General features: G+C 33.2%; 2 protein-coding genes and 1 pseudogene across 2 annotated transcripts; 1 reads left to right on the top strand and 2 right to left on the bottom strand.

The window, feature by feature from the left end:
• Positions 1–1,645: 1,645 nt before the first annotated feature.
• LOC143592668 (heavy metal-associated isoprenylated plant protein 16-like) lies at positions 1,646–2,486 on the top strand. The gene is made up of 3 exons (XM_077072537.1): positions 1,646–1,738; positions 1,819–1,897; positions 1,990–2,486. Exons 1-3 carry the CDS (start codon positions 1,730–1,732, stop codon positions 2,244–2,246), a joined length of 345 nt encoding a protein of 114 aa, XP_076928652.1. The 5' UTR covers positions 1,646–1,729; the 3' UTR covers positions 2,247–2,486.
• Positions 2,487–8,625: 6,139 nt separating this feature from the next.
• Positions 8,626–11,964, bottom strand: LOC143592667 (receptor-like protein 7; annotated as a pseudogene).
• Positions 11,965–14,099: 2,135 nt separating this feature from the next.
• LOC143592672 (uncharacterized) lies at positions 14,100–16,678 on the bottom strand. Its single transcript, XM_077072541.1, has 3 exons — positions 16,639–16,678; positions 16,459–16,539; positions 14,100–14,521 (listed from the first exon to the last, which is right to left on the bottom strand). The coding sequence occupies exons 1-3, from the start codon at positions 16,676–16,678 to the stop codon at positions 14,100–14,102; spliced, it is 543 nt and encodes a 180-aa protein (XP_076928656.1).
• Between the last annotated feature and the right edge of the window lie 311 nt (positions 16,679–16,989).

The raw sequence follows: 16,989 nt of genomic DNA, 5'->3' as shown, positions 1-16,989 counted from the left end.
TTTAGGTTCAGGTGGGGTAATCGGGTTCGGGTATTTTAGACACCCCTAATTATAGCATCAAATATGCAAGAGAAAAAAATCTCAAAATAGGCCAAAGTAGGAAAGAGAATCTCAAATTAATTCAATTTTTTAAAATTTTCTGATAATAGTTCAAGCAAAACTCACGGCGCCGATGCATTTGGTTTCTAGCTGATAGTTTTGGTTAGCCACTAATAAGCTAACACATGTAAAAAGTCTGACCCCACCCGCGAATTTTCTAACCAAATCCATCGGTCTCGTGAGATTTTGTAACAAAATCATCTCCCATGTGATCTCCTCCATTAGTTTTCCAAAAATGTCAAAAATCATTTTTTTTAATTCATCTAACCAGACAATTTCATGTGAATTCCGTCTTTTAACATAAAACCCACAATATGATTTCATTTTCTTCATCATCCTCATATTCATCTTATTCATCTTCATCTTCTTCCCATAATCTACCAACAACCCCATACATCCTCCCTCCGCCGCCGCCGCCGCCGCCCATCTCCTTTCTTGACGAACTAAGACCTCACCATTTTTCGACGATCCACCATCACCGCGTGAAATTCAAGATATTTTCTTTGTGCAAAATTAAATAATATATAAAAAAGGAACAATATAAATTATTTATTATTAAGATTGGTTAAGTATTAAAACATAAAACTTGTTAATGTTCTTTATTGTTTACATTATATTTAATTTAAGTTTACTTATCATCTTTTCAATTTATTAAATTATATGCATCCGTTCTTACTTACTTTTGTACAAAAAATCCTTAAAGCGAATACTAAGCAGTCTTGCATAGATTTAACACCTTAAAATCAGTCTATTGGTTATATATCAACCATAAAAATATATTTTATATATCCAAGTAGGAATTATATTTATATGACTCAACACGACTAGAACAACTGAACCGGGCCAAAGAGAATTATATATCAGTTTAACCTGACCGAACGGCCGATCCGAAAACATTTTTTTATATATAATTGAGAACTGACCTAAAAGAATTCCAACCCATGTGAGAATTTTATGAGTCCGCCACAAGGTTTAAGCCATAAAGAATATCATCAACCATCATCCCATGTCATCAACTCCAGTTTCAAGGGTGTTTTTTTATTAATTTAAATTATTACATGTTTGATTCTTACCTCCATCATTTAGTTTCAGAGACATCATATGATGATAAAATAGTAGGCGAGTAGGTGTCATTTACAAGTTAGATCATTCAACTGAACGCGTTTTATCATACCGCATTGTCATGCCTTCGAGCGAGTATTCACAGGCGTTGGTCTTAGGTGAAGGTTTCCCACGAATCAAAAGATGTGTATATCTCGATATACTAAATTTAGCCAAAAGCTCATTTGGAAAATTCGTAAAGTAGTATTTAAATATCATAGAGCGTTTAATATAACATATATTTTTCTTAAACATACGTGAAAAACAAATATTGTGTTTTATATTTAGGGTCCCTTATATTTATTAGGCAATAATATATGAAGCTTCCTTCGGACTACTTGACTTGGTCGTTTCTTCACAACTTCACAAGCAACACAACAGTACAACACCCATCCCCCCCAACTTCTTTCTATAAATACCTCTCAAACATTCTCACTCATCTCCTTTCAAGCTTCTCTTTCTTTTCTAAATAGAGAAAACCTCACATAAACACAAAAATCTTCAGATCATCATCATACAACTTATAGCAATGGAAAAGGTACACATCTTTTTAATAATCCAAATCCATTATTATTGAATCAGTTTACTGAAATTTATGTAATTAAAATGTTTTTGCAGCAAAAGATTGTGGTGAAGGTGAGCATGAACAGCGACAAGAAAACCCGTAAAGCTCTTAAGATCGCCGTCAGTATCTCCGGTAAGATTACGTTCTAAGTATTTACCTAATGGTTTTCAATTTTGAATATTAACAAATAAACTAAATGATAATTTTATAAATTTGTCTAACAGGAGTCGAATCAGCGGGTTTTGTGGGATCAGATAAAGAGCAGATAGAGGTGAAGGGTTCGGGTATTGACTCGGTGGAACTCACAACCTTACTAAGAAAGAAGGTTGGATACACGGAGCTAATTAGCGTTGGTCCGGCCAATGCAAAGAAGCCCGAAACGAAGGAATCGAAGCCCACGGAGCCGGTAGTTCAAGTGGATCCTTATCAGTACTACTACTATAATAACTATGTCGTGCCATACCATTATCCCGTGTATTAGTATTCACATTTCATAAGCTGAAAACAGAGTTGCAGAATAACGAAACAGAGGACAGAAATTTGGTTTCAGTTTCATGTAAATAGTATTTTTAAGTTTATACCGATTTCATCTTTTGTTTTGTTGTGACCAGATCATATGTTTTGATGGGAGAAAATCTAATAATACTAATTCAAGTTGGTTGAAATTCTGTGTGTTTGCAAACGTACCATTTCTTTTTATAGTAGTACTTATTTAATTTCATATACTTTTAACGAATTGTTCTAAATTAAAAATATAACACATGATGAAAACATAGTTTTGAAATTGATTAAAATATGTATTTTAAAAAAAATCGCTGTAATTAAATCATGTTTCCTTTTTAGTCAGATAGAAAAAAATCATATATAAATTAAAATAAAATCCCAGGGAAAAAAACCAAAAAAATTGAAACACATAAAGTAACACTTAAAACGAGTAAAGTTAAAATATAAAGGGAGACAAAAATAAGAAGTGTGAAAAAGATTTTTGAACACACAAAAAAACTCTTAAAAAAGTTCAAAATAAAAGAAGAAGATCATAAAAATCTCATTAATCCCTTAAAACCTTTTGGACTACACCTTATTTCCTCTCATAAGTATATACTTTTCTCTTTAAATTATTCAAGTTAAAAAAAAAGAAGAAGAAGAAGAAAAAGAAATGTTACAATGGCATACAACAACTTTATAGGACGATAAAACATCAAAAGTATATCCGGATTTAAATCTTATATAACTTGTTTGCAATAGTGACATATAGACTTTTTACTTAGACCGATAAGTTGTTTCATGAATATATTAAAAGTTATGACTGTCTATCTATATGATACACAAAACCTTTTTTGATACAATTTTAGTGTTGAATTTAATTATGAAATTGTTACTGTGTCAAATTTGATTATTGGAATAATAGTTTGTTAATAATCGATGTTGATTCCTAAACCTTGTATGAAAAAAGTTGCTTGTAATCCATATAAATAATTTCCGACTTCAACATTTCCAATAGTAAGCAATAAACCAAAATAAATGTTTCAAATTCTTTTGTGACCAAAATTTTATGGTCCGACTATACGTAAGTAATTGACTAGTAATGTTTATTGGTTGCGATTGTTGATACTTGATAGTGTAGCTTTACTGATTATCTAACTTTTATTCTATTTAAATGTATTATTTTTTTGAAATGCCGCCATATAATAAAGTAATAAACATGTGAGTTTCAAATTACATGAAATTGTACCCCAAACTTCCTGTTTTGTAAATCTAGCAAACTACTTCGAATCTTCGATACGACAAATTCAACTTATGGGAAATCAGTTATTTGTTTAAACTTTAAAAAGAATTAAAGTACTATTGACTTTATAGCTTACTAAAAAGTAATGAAATTTTGATCCTATCAAATTCATTATTAATATATATTATTAATATTATATATCTTAGTATCGTACAATATTATACGATAATAATAATTTATTTTATTTTATTGACTTCCCATCTTAGGTGAACGAGCTACGATCTCGCAAGGCACTACTGTAGAGCTCTTTGGGCCTGCCGCTGTCTCAATCGATAAACTTTGAAGATTAGCCTACTGAACGATTCTATCTTTTATTTGAAATGAAAAATGAAAATTTCCTGCTGAACGAGATTATTATTATTTAATTTCAAGATTGATTTTCGTTGAAGAGTTCTCTCTGTCCCTCCGTCCCCCAATTAGCTAGTTGTCCCGTCCGTCGTCCAATCCCTCACTTCGTTTCAAGTCTTCATATAAATATATACTAGACGCGTAGATCCCAAGTCAAAAAGTCCACCCCGTGTGAACTCGGACGTTTTGTCGCCAACAACTTATTAAATAGTTTGTAAATTCTTTCCTATTATCTTTTATCAAAATAATAACTTAATAACTTGATTAACTTCAACAAATATTTGTTGTTTTTAGGTATTAGTATTAAATAACTTCATAAAATAAAGTGTGTTGTGAATTTGTACGTTAAAGTATTTATATTTATACTAAAGAGCTGCATACTCAAGTTATATAAATTATAATAAATATTTAAATAAATATATATGCAATAATTCAATAAAGAACTAACCTGGAAATTTTCATTATGACATCTCAATTGAAGAAGAGTGTCGAAAAGATGACGCCGAATAGTTTCTTTATTGCCAATAATAATCCATTGAGCCCGACCAGATTAATAGTATGGTCTACTATATACATTATGAAGCCTTAGGGAAGCAATCTTTTTTGTACTTTGGTATAGAAATAGCTACGATATGAGACCAAATTGGGTTTAATTTATAAAGCAACAAATACCAAAGGGGTGCAATTGCAATGAAATTCTGTTGAAAGGTAGATGCAATGGAAAAATGGTTGTAGTTTATTAATAAAATTGATTTGCCACGGTACCTACCTTGTACAGCGCAACACTTGTATAGTCTACGATACTAAAAATTGCTTTATTTCATATGTAAGTCAGGTTTAATAAATATATATTGAAACATTGTAAAAAAGTTATTAAAAAAAGAGAGAACTATTATTTTCGTTCATGTGGTTTGTTAAAATTTGCTATTTAGCCGAAAAGTTTAAAGTTTGTTGTTTCAACTCAAGAGTTTCATTTTCGTTGCAATTTCCGTCCCTATGGTTTGTTAGAAACAGCTATTTCAGTCCAAATATGTTAATGTGAAGGACGACAAATGCAACGAAAATGAACCTTTGGACGAAAATAGCAAATGTTAAATTTTTGGACTGAGATAACAAAGTCCTACTGACCCGGTTCCTAGATTTTATTGACCAAACCCGAAACCGGTTCATACCCGGTTTTGGTTCCTGAAAAAACACTGTTTACCCAAGGCATATGATTCTGATTAGGCTTACATGAGCCCAACACGTCTTTTAACTCCTTTTCCTTGCAGTGGACCTTTTAGCCTTTTAGGTGGGCTGCATAACCAATAAATTAGAATGAACTAATCCATTTGATCATACTATTCGACCAATAACTCAATAAGTATTGATTAACTAATTCATAGTCCTTTGTAATTCATAAGTCATACTACTTCACAGATTAGTTTAATCCATTAAATTATTTGCTCTACTAATTAATATTCATCACGTAAAGTATCTTGTTATTTTCACTAAATTAATGACTTTCTTTTTTTTACTTAAATTAATACAGGTTATCGAATATGATGTAAACTGTAAAGTCTTACCAATATTTAGATCGTTTTAGCTCATTTTCTTTCTAACCTATCAAATATAAAAAATTACTTAGTATTATCCATTTAATCTACCCTCTTTAATAAAAGAATCCATAATTGAACAGGTGTCCCCTCCTCAGTCACCAAAAAATTAGTTTTCCCGCCCATATTTATTTAGGGTTCATTAATTAATTAATTTCTACGGGTGATTCATATTACTTAATTCGTTATATCCAGCACTCCCTTCTCACAATTACGTGATTCATATTTGATTCCTAATAGCAAGCCCCTGATTCTTAATAGCTGGATTCTCAATAATAAACGGGACATCATATAACGAATTGAATCTGGATATATAACTCGCCAATTTCCAGTTTCAGCCTCAAATCAATTCCTAATTCTTCGTTATGATTTCAATTTCAATCTCAATTCAGTCTTCGATTCTTCCGCATCCCCATTATTGATTGCTCATTTTTTAAGGTTAGTAATTTTTATTTTGAATTCTTCGATTTCATGTTAAGGTGTGATCTATACTTAGCTTAGGGTTTCTTGATGCTAAGGCGTTATCGTAATTTTTCGATTTAGCACCTATAAGGCCTGTGTAAGTATTTTTAATTATGCCTAATAAGAACCCTAATTAACGGGTTTTAATATCAAACTTTACAAAAGCTTTGGACGTTTTTAGAATCTAAATACAAACAGATATGTTATCCAGTTCAATTATATATATATATTTTTTTGTATGTTACAACCGACTTTAGTTAGTGAATTGAGGTTGTGAGTCTTTAGTTGTGTTAAGTCTTCAGTTCTTTTGTTGAATTGTTTCTAAATCATAATGTTAAATTCTTACCTTGTTCATTAAAAAATTGGCAAATGTGTATCTTTGGGTTTGATTTGTGCACTTATATATGAACAACTGCATTTGTGAACACAAAATACCTCATTAAATGTGTTTATCTATTATCTGGTTATGGTTTGTTTGTGTTGCTGTAAATGTCTTTATTTGTGGTCAATTGAAGCAACAAGTACTAATTTGCGTTGCAATCTGCACTACTGTACAAAATGCTTTATCCTTTTCGCACATTGCTGGTGAAGAAGCATCTAGCATCGGTTTTGCAGCTACATGTTCTCTTGGTTAATTTATACTAATTACGTTAACTATGAAGTCAGTTATTACAGGTGGAAATTTCGACTTAATTGATTACAAAGTTATATATTCTGGCCCGTTACCAGCCTGTTTGACTGAACCCCCCTATTTTAGCTACTAAATTATGGACAAAGAGCCTCATGTCAACTCAACTTGGTCCGTTCCTACCTATTTCTAGCAGTTGAAATTTGCGTTTGAATTTGAAGTGAGTTAATTTCTTATTTCCTTTCAAATATTCATTCATAAAGGACTGTGGTTAATTAAGGAATGATTTGTTTAGATTTTAGCGCGTCAGGGGTGTTCTTAGGGTATTTTTCAGGTTTCACCTTGGGACATAATGGAATACCGATCCCTTTATAAGTGGGTTCGAGTTTCAGGTGAAATGAGTCTGGTTAATACAGGTTGGGTTTCAAGTCAGTAGGTCACATTCAACAAAGTTAAAAAATGAAATTCAAACACTGGTATGGACTCAAACTGACATAAAATAGATATACAATTTGGAATTTAATTCATATACACAATTCATACACTTTTATGTTTGTTAATGGAAAAGGATGAACATATGGACCAACACTATTAGTAAAATATGGACCAACATATAATACATTATTAGTAAAATACGGACCAACAAAAAATGAATATATGAAATATAGTCTATTACTATGTAATATAGCAAAAACTATTTTAATAACTGAACATAAGAAATGGAGCTATGATCGAGTGATATAAATTAATGTTACTTGATTATTAAGTATAAAAATAGTATCTTGAATCAAACAACCATGGAACTTGGAATCAAATTCAATTGAAAGATTGATCGTAAAACTGTAGGTCTATTCTGAATGGGCTGCTCCGCTACTGAAATATATATTAAATAACTGCATGATAATGCCGGTTAATAGCAAATTATAAACGTAACTTACCTATATTGTTTCAGGATTTCTAAAGCAATTGTTCTCGGGTTATTCCGGTGAACCATCAAAGTTCAGAAATCAACCCAATGACCAAACCAATGCCTTAACACGGGTTTGGGTTAGAGGCTTCTTCGGGTTGGGTTTTTTTGGTTATAAATTAATTTTGTGCATATGTATGGACAGAATATCCAAAAGAGCATTGCTTTGCAGGAAATATGTAAAATTAGCAACTGTGGGCAGCATTATGCCATGCTGTTAATTATAAAGAGAGCATATCTTTATTTGTAAGCCTCTAATATTAATAACGTTAGTGTTATCGGGAAGATGATGAAAACATAAAAGCATTGCTAATTTTGGTTCCATTTGTGTTGTGGGTCAGTTACTTATCACATACAACAGGTGCTAAAAGTTAAATGAAGTTACAATGCCATATTTGAAATTGGAATTTCAGGTTCATCAAGGTGCGCTTTCTGTGCAACAGTTTATTTTTAACCGAACGACTCGAATGAAAACAGTACGAATGTGATCACTAATCAGTGAATTATAATTAATGATTTACATTTACTTTTCCTTTGTTCGTATTTTCGTTGTGTAACATTATATGATTGCAAATAAGACTACTAATTTATTTATTTTTTTAATTACATTTTTTGTCATGTATAAAATTTGATTTTATAATACCTCCTTATATTCATTCATAATAAACAAAATACAGTATTATTTTACCAACCCGTGTATTACAGGGGTTACTAACCTGGTAACTAATAATATGTAAATACAAGTACCTAAATGGACCGATCATATTTCATTTACAAAGCCAATGGCCATTAATACAAATTACGAGTACAACTAATTTCCTACAATTAAAATACTAAATCAACCTAATTAATACAAATAATATACAATATATTTTACATCTAATATAACTGAGCAACAATTTCAGTATCCTATGTGTAAGCATATATTATCATAAAAATTGCACACAATCAATAAAATCGAAAACTTTGATTATGTGAATGTGTTACACATATTTAATAGTAAATAACTGATACAAAACCACATAAATTTCATGTAATGTTGACTAACTGATTCCTACTTGTGTAGTTGTGTTACATAGTAAACTTAGGATCTTAACTACCTTGATTCCTACTCCAGTTAATTAATGGCATTATCCAAGTATCCTTCCTTAACCTCAGTCGGTCAGAGAACTAATCACTATACCTAGCATATAAAAGGTTTCCACCAATAAATCCTATTATCAACCCACTTCCAACACCTAAGAATATGATTATCCAATCAATTTTGTCACTTGGCAGGAGAGACTCAGACAAACTGCTTGTTTGTGCAAGCGTTGACGTCTTTGAACTTCGGCAATCCTTGGATAATGACGGTCCACACAGTCTAGGATTACCCTTGTAGGAGCTGTTATCAAATGTACTAAATTGCTTTCCTTGAGGTATATGCCCTTCAAGATGGTTGAAAGAAACATTAAAAATTTCAAGGAAGCCAAGTTGCGACAATTCTTGAGGAATTGTACCTGATAACTCATTTCTCGAGAGATCCAAAGACTCGAGGTTCTTTAAGTTTCCTAGAGATGGCGACACAAGACCAATAAAATGATTGTTTGAAAGGTTAAGAGACTCAAGCCCACCGAGATCTTGAAGTGATTGTGGGATATGGCCTTCAAAGTTGTTACAAGAGAAGTCTATTGATGTGAAGATATTTAGAACTTTTTGGTACTCTCTCTTGACACCCTTGTTTGTTAACGTCATCGAGTATGGATAATCAAATGGCACAAGTTGATCGAAGGGGATATCAAAACCCATAGGAGATGATTTGTCAACATAAACGGATTTCATTTCGTTCCATGTTTGGAATAACTTGTCAGGCAATTGACCACTAAAACTGTTGTTGGAAAGGTCTATGATCCGCAACTTATGGAATTGTGACCTACTCATTACGGAACCTTGAATTCGACCGTAAAGTTTATTGGACCTCAAAATAAGCACTTTCAACTTGGGAAGATTTCCCAACCAAAAAGGAAAATTATCTTCAAGAGAGTTATCTCCAAGATTGAGAAACTCTAAATTGGTACAGTTTGCCAATGATTTGAACACCCGACCCATTAACTGATTTTCGCTCAAATCAATCCTCTTCAGCAGACTTCCATGGCTGATTGTATACATGATTGGACCATGAAAATTATTTCGTCTCAAATTCAAAACAAACAACGTGTTGCTTAAGTTGCCTAAGCATGGAGGTAGGGTTCCCGTAAGGTAGTTAGAAGACAAATCTAACACTCGTAGTGACTTAACCTCACACATTAATAACGGTATTTTGCCACTTAGATTATTGTTTGAGACATCATAAACAATTGTGTTGTGTCGTGGAACTGGCAGTTGTCCTCGTAGCTGATTGTACGAGATTTCGAATGATTGCAAACGAAGCCATGGGAGAAACTGAGGAAGTCCATGAAAGCCGGTGATGAAATTATTTGAAAGGCCAATAAGGTGTAATGTTCCTAGGCTATTATTCCAAATCCACTCGGGTACGAGGCCTTCAATTTGATTTTGGTACAAGAATAAGCCTATCATTTTGTTTTGGAAACGCAAAAACGACGGAAACTCCTTTAGGTTGCATGATGACAGTCCAAGATTTTTCAGTTGTGGCAGGGTGCCATCAGTGTAGTTATTTGTGGCGAAAAATGATATCTTGTTGTAGCTTAAATACAAAGTTTCAAGTTTGTTGAGTTCGACAAATGTGTCTAGCTTTACTCTGCCACTAAAGTTGTTATGATCTAGACCAAGATATTGAACACTTTTGAAATTGGAAAAGGAGCTTGATATTTGTCCTTGCAATTGGTTTCTTCCTAAATCTATCACACTTAGTTGGGTAAGGTTCATAAACGAAGATGGGATACGACCAAAAATATAATTATCCGTGACTGAGATGATTCTAAGTGTTGTTAGATTTGAAAGAGATGATGGGATTTCATCGTATATGTTCATACGATCAAAATGCAACTCGTTGAGCTTACTCAGTTTGCTAAGCCAATGGGGCAGTCATCCGTTCTCGAAATGGTTATCACTAAGTTCCAAAACATTTAGTTTTGAAAGACTTTCTAATGAAGGAACAAAACCTGTAAGCCTATTTAGACCAACATCCAAGTGACTTAGTTGTGTCATGTTAGAGAGTGAACCTGGAATGGGGCCGGAGAAAAAACACTTATGGAGGGATAAGTATACCAAACGCTTTAGTTTTGTAATCGATTCTGGTATAATCCCAGCGAAACCTGTTGAACCCAAATCAAGATGCTCAAGTAAGGTGCTATTATGAAATGCATGCAAAGAACCAGTGAGGCTAGGATTCTTTGCTACGCTTAGAAACTTCAATTGCGGTAAGTGAGATATAGCTACTGGGAGTTCATCCCTAAGCTGACAATCTTCGAGATAAACTGACCGCAAAGAAGAATAGTTGGCCAAAAAACTAGGTACGGAAGAGCTAATGTTAGTCCCCGAGAGATGGAGCTCTTCGAGTCTAGTCAAGTTTTGCACTAGATTCTCAAGGCTAGGACTTTGAAGCTTTAACCGATTCCATGACAGATGCAATGAAGACAAATGCACCAAGTGCGATATTTCTGTTGGAATTTGGCCGCTAAAGCTAGAACTAGAAAGATCGAGGCTTCTTAATTTGTTAAGACGAGCTATCCCAGACGGGATTTGAGATTTAGCAAAATAGTTCATGGAGAGGTTGAGTATTTGAAGATGAACAAGGTTAAAGAGGGTACTGTTTGAGTTAATTGGTCCATGGAGATAGCTTTGGCTTAAGTCAAGCCCGATCACGTGGCCGTCATTGCTACATAACACACCACCCCAGAAACAACAATCAGAACCACCATTATCTGATGTATTGCTAGTGATCTTACTCCAAGAGTCTAACTTTGGAGCTAAACCGATATGAAAAGATGTATTATCGTGATAAAGAAAGCTTTTATGAAATTTAAACAAAGCTAAACATTCTTCATCATGGCTTAATAACGATCCACTACACGTGGGAAATAATAGTAAGTATATAAAAGCGATCGTATGCTTGAAGGTGAAGGCCATGATCAACAGGAGTAAAGTAAGATATTGTAGTGTCTATAGATGTGCAATGTAAGGTGTTTATATATAACATGACAGTCAATGCTAGTTGGGATGTATTTAATGGTGAAAAGGAAGTTTGTGGCCATGGTTATTGCCTTTGCACCCAGGTTAAAAATGCACTTAACAAGGGCTGCTACACTAAAATAATGACTTCGTTTCTTACTGGTTTGATACACATGCGGTGATTGATTGGACCTTCTTAATCAGTCTAATAAGAAAGAAAATGTTAATATTTAGGTACTTAAGTAATATCTTTATAAGGTTAAGTACCCCGTTAACCATACACGACCTGTTTAGCCATTTTTCGTAATATGTTTAAAACAAGATTAGAACCTGCCAACTTGTTGTCAACCTACTCGTTTTGACTCCTATGCTATGTGTGTTACGCGATGTATGTTAAAAAGACGGTTGATATCTTTGACAAGTATAATAAAGTTTGAAACGATTAAAAAATGAAGTCAATGAATTTGAATAATGCTGCTTACATTTAATTGTATTAATTTAGAAATTGATGGGTAGGAAGTTAGTTGGCAAGGAGCTTTAATTTCAGACTAACCACAAATCTTACTAAAATTATTGAATGAGGTTGTGCTAAGATTATATTTAGTAATATATATTTCTTCTTGACGATTTTGATGTATAGCAAGGCAAGTAGATGGATGCGACAATTGCTGGTCGATATAGCAATGATGACCGAGCAGGTATAGCTACACTTTCTATTCGTTCCGGGTTACTATATATTGATTATTTATATAGCTAATACATGTGCTATGAGTTGCATGTTAATTTGTTGATCAGCGTACTAGACCATCCATGTCACAATGAAATTGTCTTAAAAATGTTTGAAAGTAACAATATAGTCGTTAGAGCATTCTCATTCAACCCCTCATATTATGTGAGGGAGTGTTTTTTATAAATTAGAGAGCGATTTAGAATGTTATGAGTGAGGAATTTTTATATTTTGAAAATCGTACTGATTGATCTGTGTATTTGAAAAATTATTGTTCACCGTCTATAATGTTTTAATATATTTTAAAAGTGGTTGTGAGTGAAAGAAAGAGAAATGGTAATGATAAAAGTATAAAAAGTACTATTTAATTGAAAAGAAGAGAGAAAATGTAGTGTGTTTTAGTGTAATTATAAATTTAAAAATAGGAAATTGAATGAGAATGTTTTTAGTTGTTATAAACTATATGTTTGTGCTTGCATGACCTGAAGTGTGATTTTTTTGTCTCTCTTTGTCTAATTGTGATAAATGACCCACATAAATCATATGCTTTACATGTTTTGTTACGAACTGAAATCATTGCAATGTATGAGACTTGTCTCACATTGATTGTATGGACAACTGATGTGGGGTTTTTAAGCCAAATGGGTTCCCTCACCTATCAGACTAGTCTTTTGGATTGAATTCTTCTGTTTAGCTTGTAACATGTATAGTGACAACCATTACAAACCCTAGCTAACGTTAATGCACTAATATCAATTGCTAACAATTAGTGGTCTTAATGTTAACACTTAAATCAAAATCAAAAAATTGTGTCTAAGAGATGTGGGGTACATTTATTGGTAAAGATCAAATAAAGTTTGAGATGGAATAAATAAAGCTTCAAAAGAATTTGACATATAAACGAAAAAGAAAGTGGGTAATTTCGTCGCGTTAACTGTCAATTGTTTTCAACAATAGATATGGATGAAGCCGAAGTCGTATCGTGGCATTACGCCATTACCTCATGTTTGTTTTTTGATAATACACTTCATCCACCTTTCATCATTAACGAGATTTTAATGTAAGTCTACTTATGTCTTATAGTCCCCAATCCATCACCCTTTGAGATCCGATTTCTAAAATGAGGGTCCAATAATTCAATATAATTATAACCCGAGGATTGTGTTGATTTGCGTTTAAAACAATTGAATCTATAAATAAAACATATAAAAATGTATTCTAATTTTTTAAAGTCCCATAGTATATATGATTATATTGAAGTGTTTTAGATCTTGATGAATTTGTACTTATTTAAAACCTTCTACGAATCTTAGAGCAGTCACTTTTTTTAGTTAATTTTAATGATTTGAATTCCGGCTATTTAATCTTTTAAATTTAGGATTATTGGATTTAAATAATGCCATCTTTAATGGGTTTATGTATGCGTGTTTTTCTGTTTTATTGAGTTATATCAATTCGTTCTTAAACAACCACTTATCAGGATTTAAGAACAAATTGAAATTGTTGATTCATATTATCATATACTAAATTTCGTATAATAATCTCACCTCAGTTATTTTTCTCTGGCAGTCCCACATTTTCAAGGTTTTTTGTTTTATGATCCCCGTTAAAAATAATTAACGGGGTTAAGTTTTTACTAATGTGGCTAGTGACGTGACATTTTCATTATCCTACATGGCTTTTACCTCCCCCTAATTACTTACGTGGAATCCTACCCTTTATCATTATTATTATTATTATCAGCAACATCAATGTTCCAAGATTCAACTCCAAATACTTCTTCGATCATGCTACCAGTGGGCAAGAACTCAGCTTTACTTCTTGGAAATGAAAAATACCCGACATCACAAACCTTGGAATCCTCAAACATAAACCTCATATCATCATTATAATCAAAAACTAGATTTTTAACACTAAACACGTATTCTTGAATCTCATTCAGACATGAATCATCATCTTCTTCAGACGGGTCACTTACCTGCAACTCATCGTCATCACTGTCAGCGTTCATCAGATCAAATGTGTTCTGTTCGGCCCGTCTTTGCAGCACGAACACGTTGAAGTAATAGCTAACGATTTCTTGATTCGTTCGTGAAGGAAACGTTTCTGCAAGTTTTTGCCATAAGTTTTTCCCTAAAAATACCGGATTCGAGCACACAACTTCATGAAATAACTGTTCATCTTCCTCGGTTCATTTGCAGGCAACAATATCTCCCATAGAATCAAATCCAAGGGCTGAGAATCTTTCACGACCGATGTTTGTCGTGGGTGAGGATTCAATCGATAATTAGGGCTCAATACAAAATTTTGGGGGTTAAATAGGGAGGATTCCACGTAAGTAATCAGAGAGGGAAGGTAAAAGCCATGTAGGATAATGAAAATGCCACGTCACTAACCACATCAGCAAAAACTTAACCCGTTAATTATTTTTAATGGGGGTCATAAAACAAAAAACCTTAAAAAGGTGGGACTGCCAAAGGGAAATAACTGAGGTGCGATTATTATCGGCCAACCCATTAAAGTTGGGATTATTCAAATCCAATAATCCTTAAATTTACAATCAAATTCAGGGTAGTATTTTTTATTTCAGTTAAAATATATTAATAAAGCAAACACATGTTCCTCATGGATTAAACGCTCATTTTGCGTGTATTAAAGAGTTAATTTTTACTTTTTGCCAACAAAACTCAGCCACCCGGTACACTCATTGGTAAAAGCCTACTCATGTATGCGATCACAAATAGCGCTAATAACCCGTCACGTCACCAATTCTAAGAGAAATTCAGTACGCAAAGGCCCATTTTGGTAAACCTCTTACGTACCCCAATTTTTCACTAACAAGACCGAACCGGTGACCTTCACCAAACAAAGTTACCGAGGTACCGCTAGATAACTTTATAACTATAATGTAAAAACAACTTTTAATATTCAATAAACAAAAATGTGTCCAAACTTTTGAACATGGATTAAGGGTTACCCTTTTGGGCTTGGTCTGAAGTCCATTTATGAGTAGTGGGTGAGACCCATCATGAAACCAGATGGGTTTTTGAGTGAAGGTTTATCCTTTGGAATACACTCATCAATCATCATCATGCCTATTTTGACTTTAAGGTCAACATTTTTTCCATGTTTTCATCAAAAATACAAAATCGTCAACAGAGGTCAACTTAACCAAACCAAACGACCCACATTCATAGCACAGTTATTAAACATAACCCTAGGAACACTCATGCTAACGATATTTTAAATAATAAAATATCTAGATTATTTGAAAAACACGAAACAATTTATACCTTAGAAATAGAAGTTAAGCACTTTTAAAAACGGCGGATGAGTTTTTTTTTTTTTTTTTCTGTTTAACTAGATTAAAGGTTATATTGGTGTTTTAAAAATAGAGCTTCTTCAACACTAAATGGTATTTGTGTGAAGAGAGTCTTGGGCAAGAAGAACAACTTGGCTCAATGTTGAGAAAGAAATTAACTTGTATCTATAGGATTATAGCGGGTCTTCTAAATCCAAATCGGGAAAATTTTCTTGTGACATGATATATTTTTTTTGTATTTGTGAAGAGTATGATAGATTTGGAGAGAAAAATAAGAGTGGTTTGTACAAAATACGAATAGGTTTGTGTATATATTTAATTTAATTTTGTTGTTAATATAACTCCAACGAATTCTTAAAATGGTCGGCACCAGTGGCGAAGATTGAACTAAGACATCGAGGGGAAGGACTCAAAATGTAAACAAAACTTCACAAACGATGGGGGGGTGCTCAAATTTTCGGCCGAAAACGCCTAAATTCACACTACGAATAAAAAATTTCGGACGAAAATTGATAAATTTACACTACTGTGCAAAAAAAAAACAGGGGGCCAAGGCCACCCCAGGCCCTAACTAACCTCCGCCCCGGCACCATTGCAATGGCGTGAAGAAGAGGTAGGGTGGGGGAGGGGGGTGCCCTTGAATAATTGGCGCCCTTGTATCCAACGTGGATGGGGTGGTGCTCCTATGCCAACCATAACACATTGTCTAACAACACATATAATTCAAAAACCTTTACTTTGTTAGTACCTGAATCAAGAACCTTCAGACGTTTAAAAGACTTTATTTTTGTCCTTGGTCCACCAACCTGAGAACCTTTATTATTATTATCTAAGTATTTTAAAGTTATAATTACAGAATGTAAAAAAAAGGTATCACACATATACCAGGTTAAAACAAGCTCATATTATTATTAACATTAAAACATACCGGCATTTGACAAGGGGAGAAGTGGCTCAAAGCCCAACATGCAATAGTGTAGTATTTCATGTAGAGGTGGCAATGGGAGTGGGTTGGGTTGGGTTGGGTTGGGTTGGATTTGGGTGATGGGTCAGGATGGATATGGGTCAAGATGGATAAAACTAACCCATCTTGACCCAAGTGAAGGTTGACATACAAAGTGTTTTAAAAACCCCTCAAAAAAATATTCAAAAAAACTATTAAAAAAATAATAACTCAAAATATAAATAAAAAACGCAAAATGTAAAATAACTAAAATGTTTCCCCCATCCTCCTTGTTCAGTTTTTTTGTTTCGTTTTGGTAAGCTTTCTGATTGCATT

This window comes from Bidens hawaiensis, unplaced genomic scaffold (genome assembly GCF_021521415.1).
Source record: "Bidens hawaiensis isolate Kalapana, Puna unplaced genomic scaffold, B.hawaiensis_p1.1 tig00041138_1, whole genome shotgun sequence".
NCBI classification, from domain to species: Eukaryota; Viridiplantae; Streptophyta; class Magnoliopsida; order Asterales; family Asteraceae; genus Bidens; species Bidens hawaiensis.
Note: the sequence above shows the minus strand (reverse complement) of the source record. Positions and strands in the feature narration are given on the sequence as shown.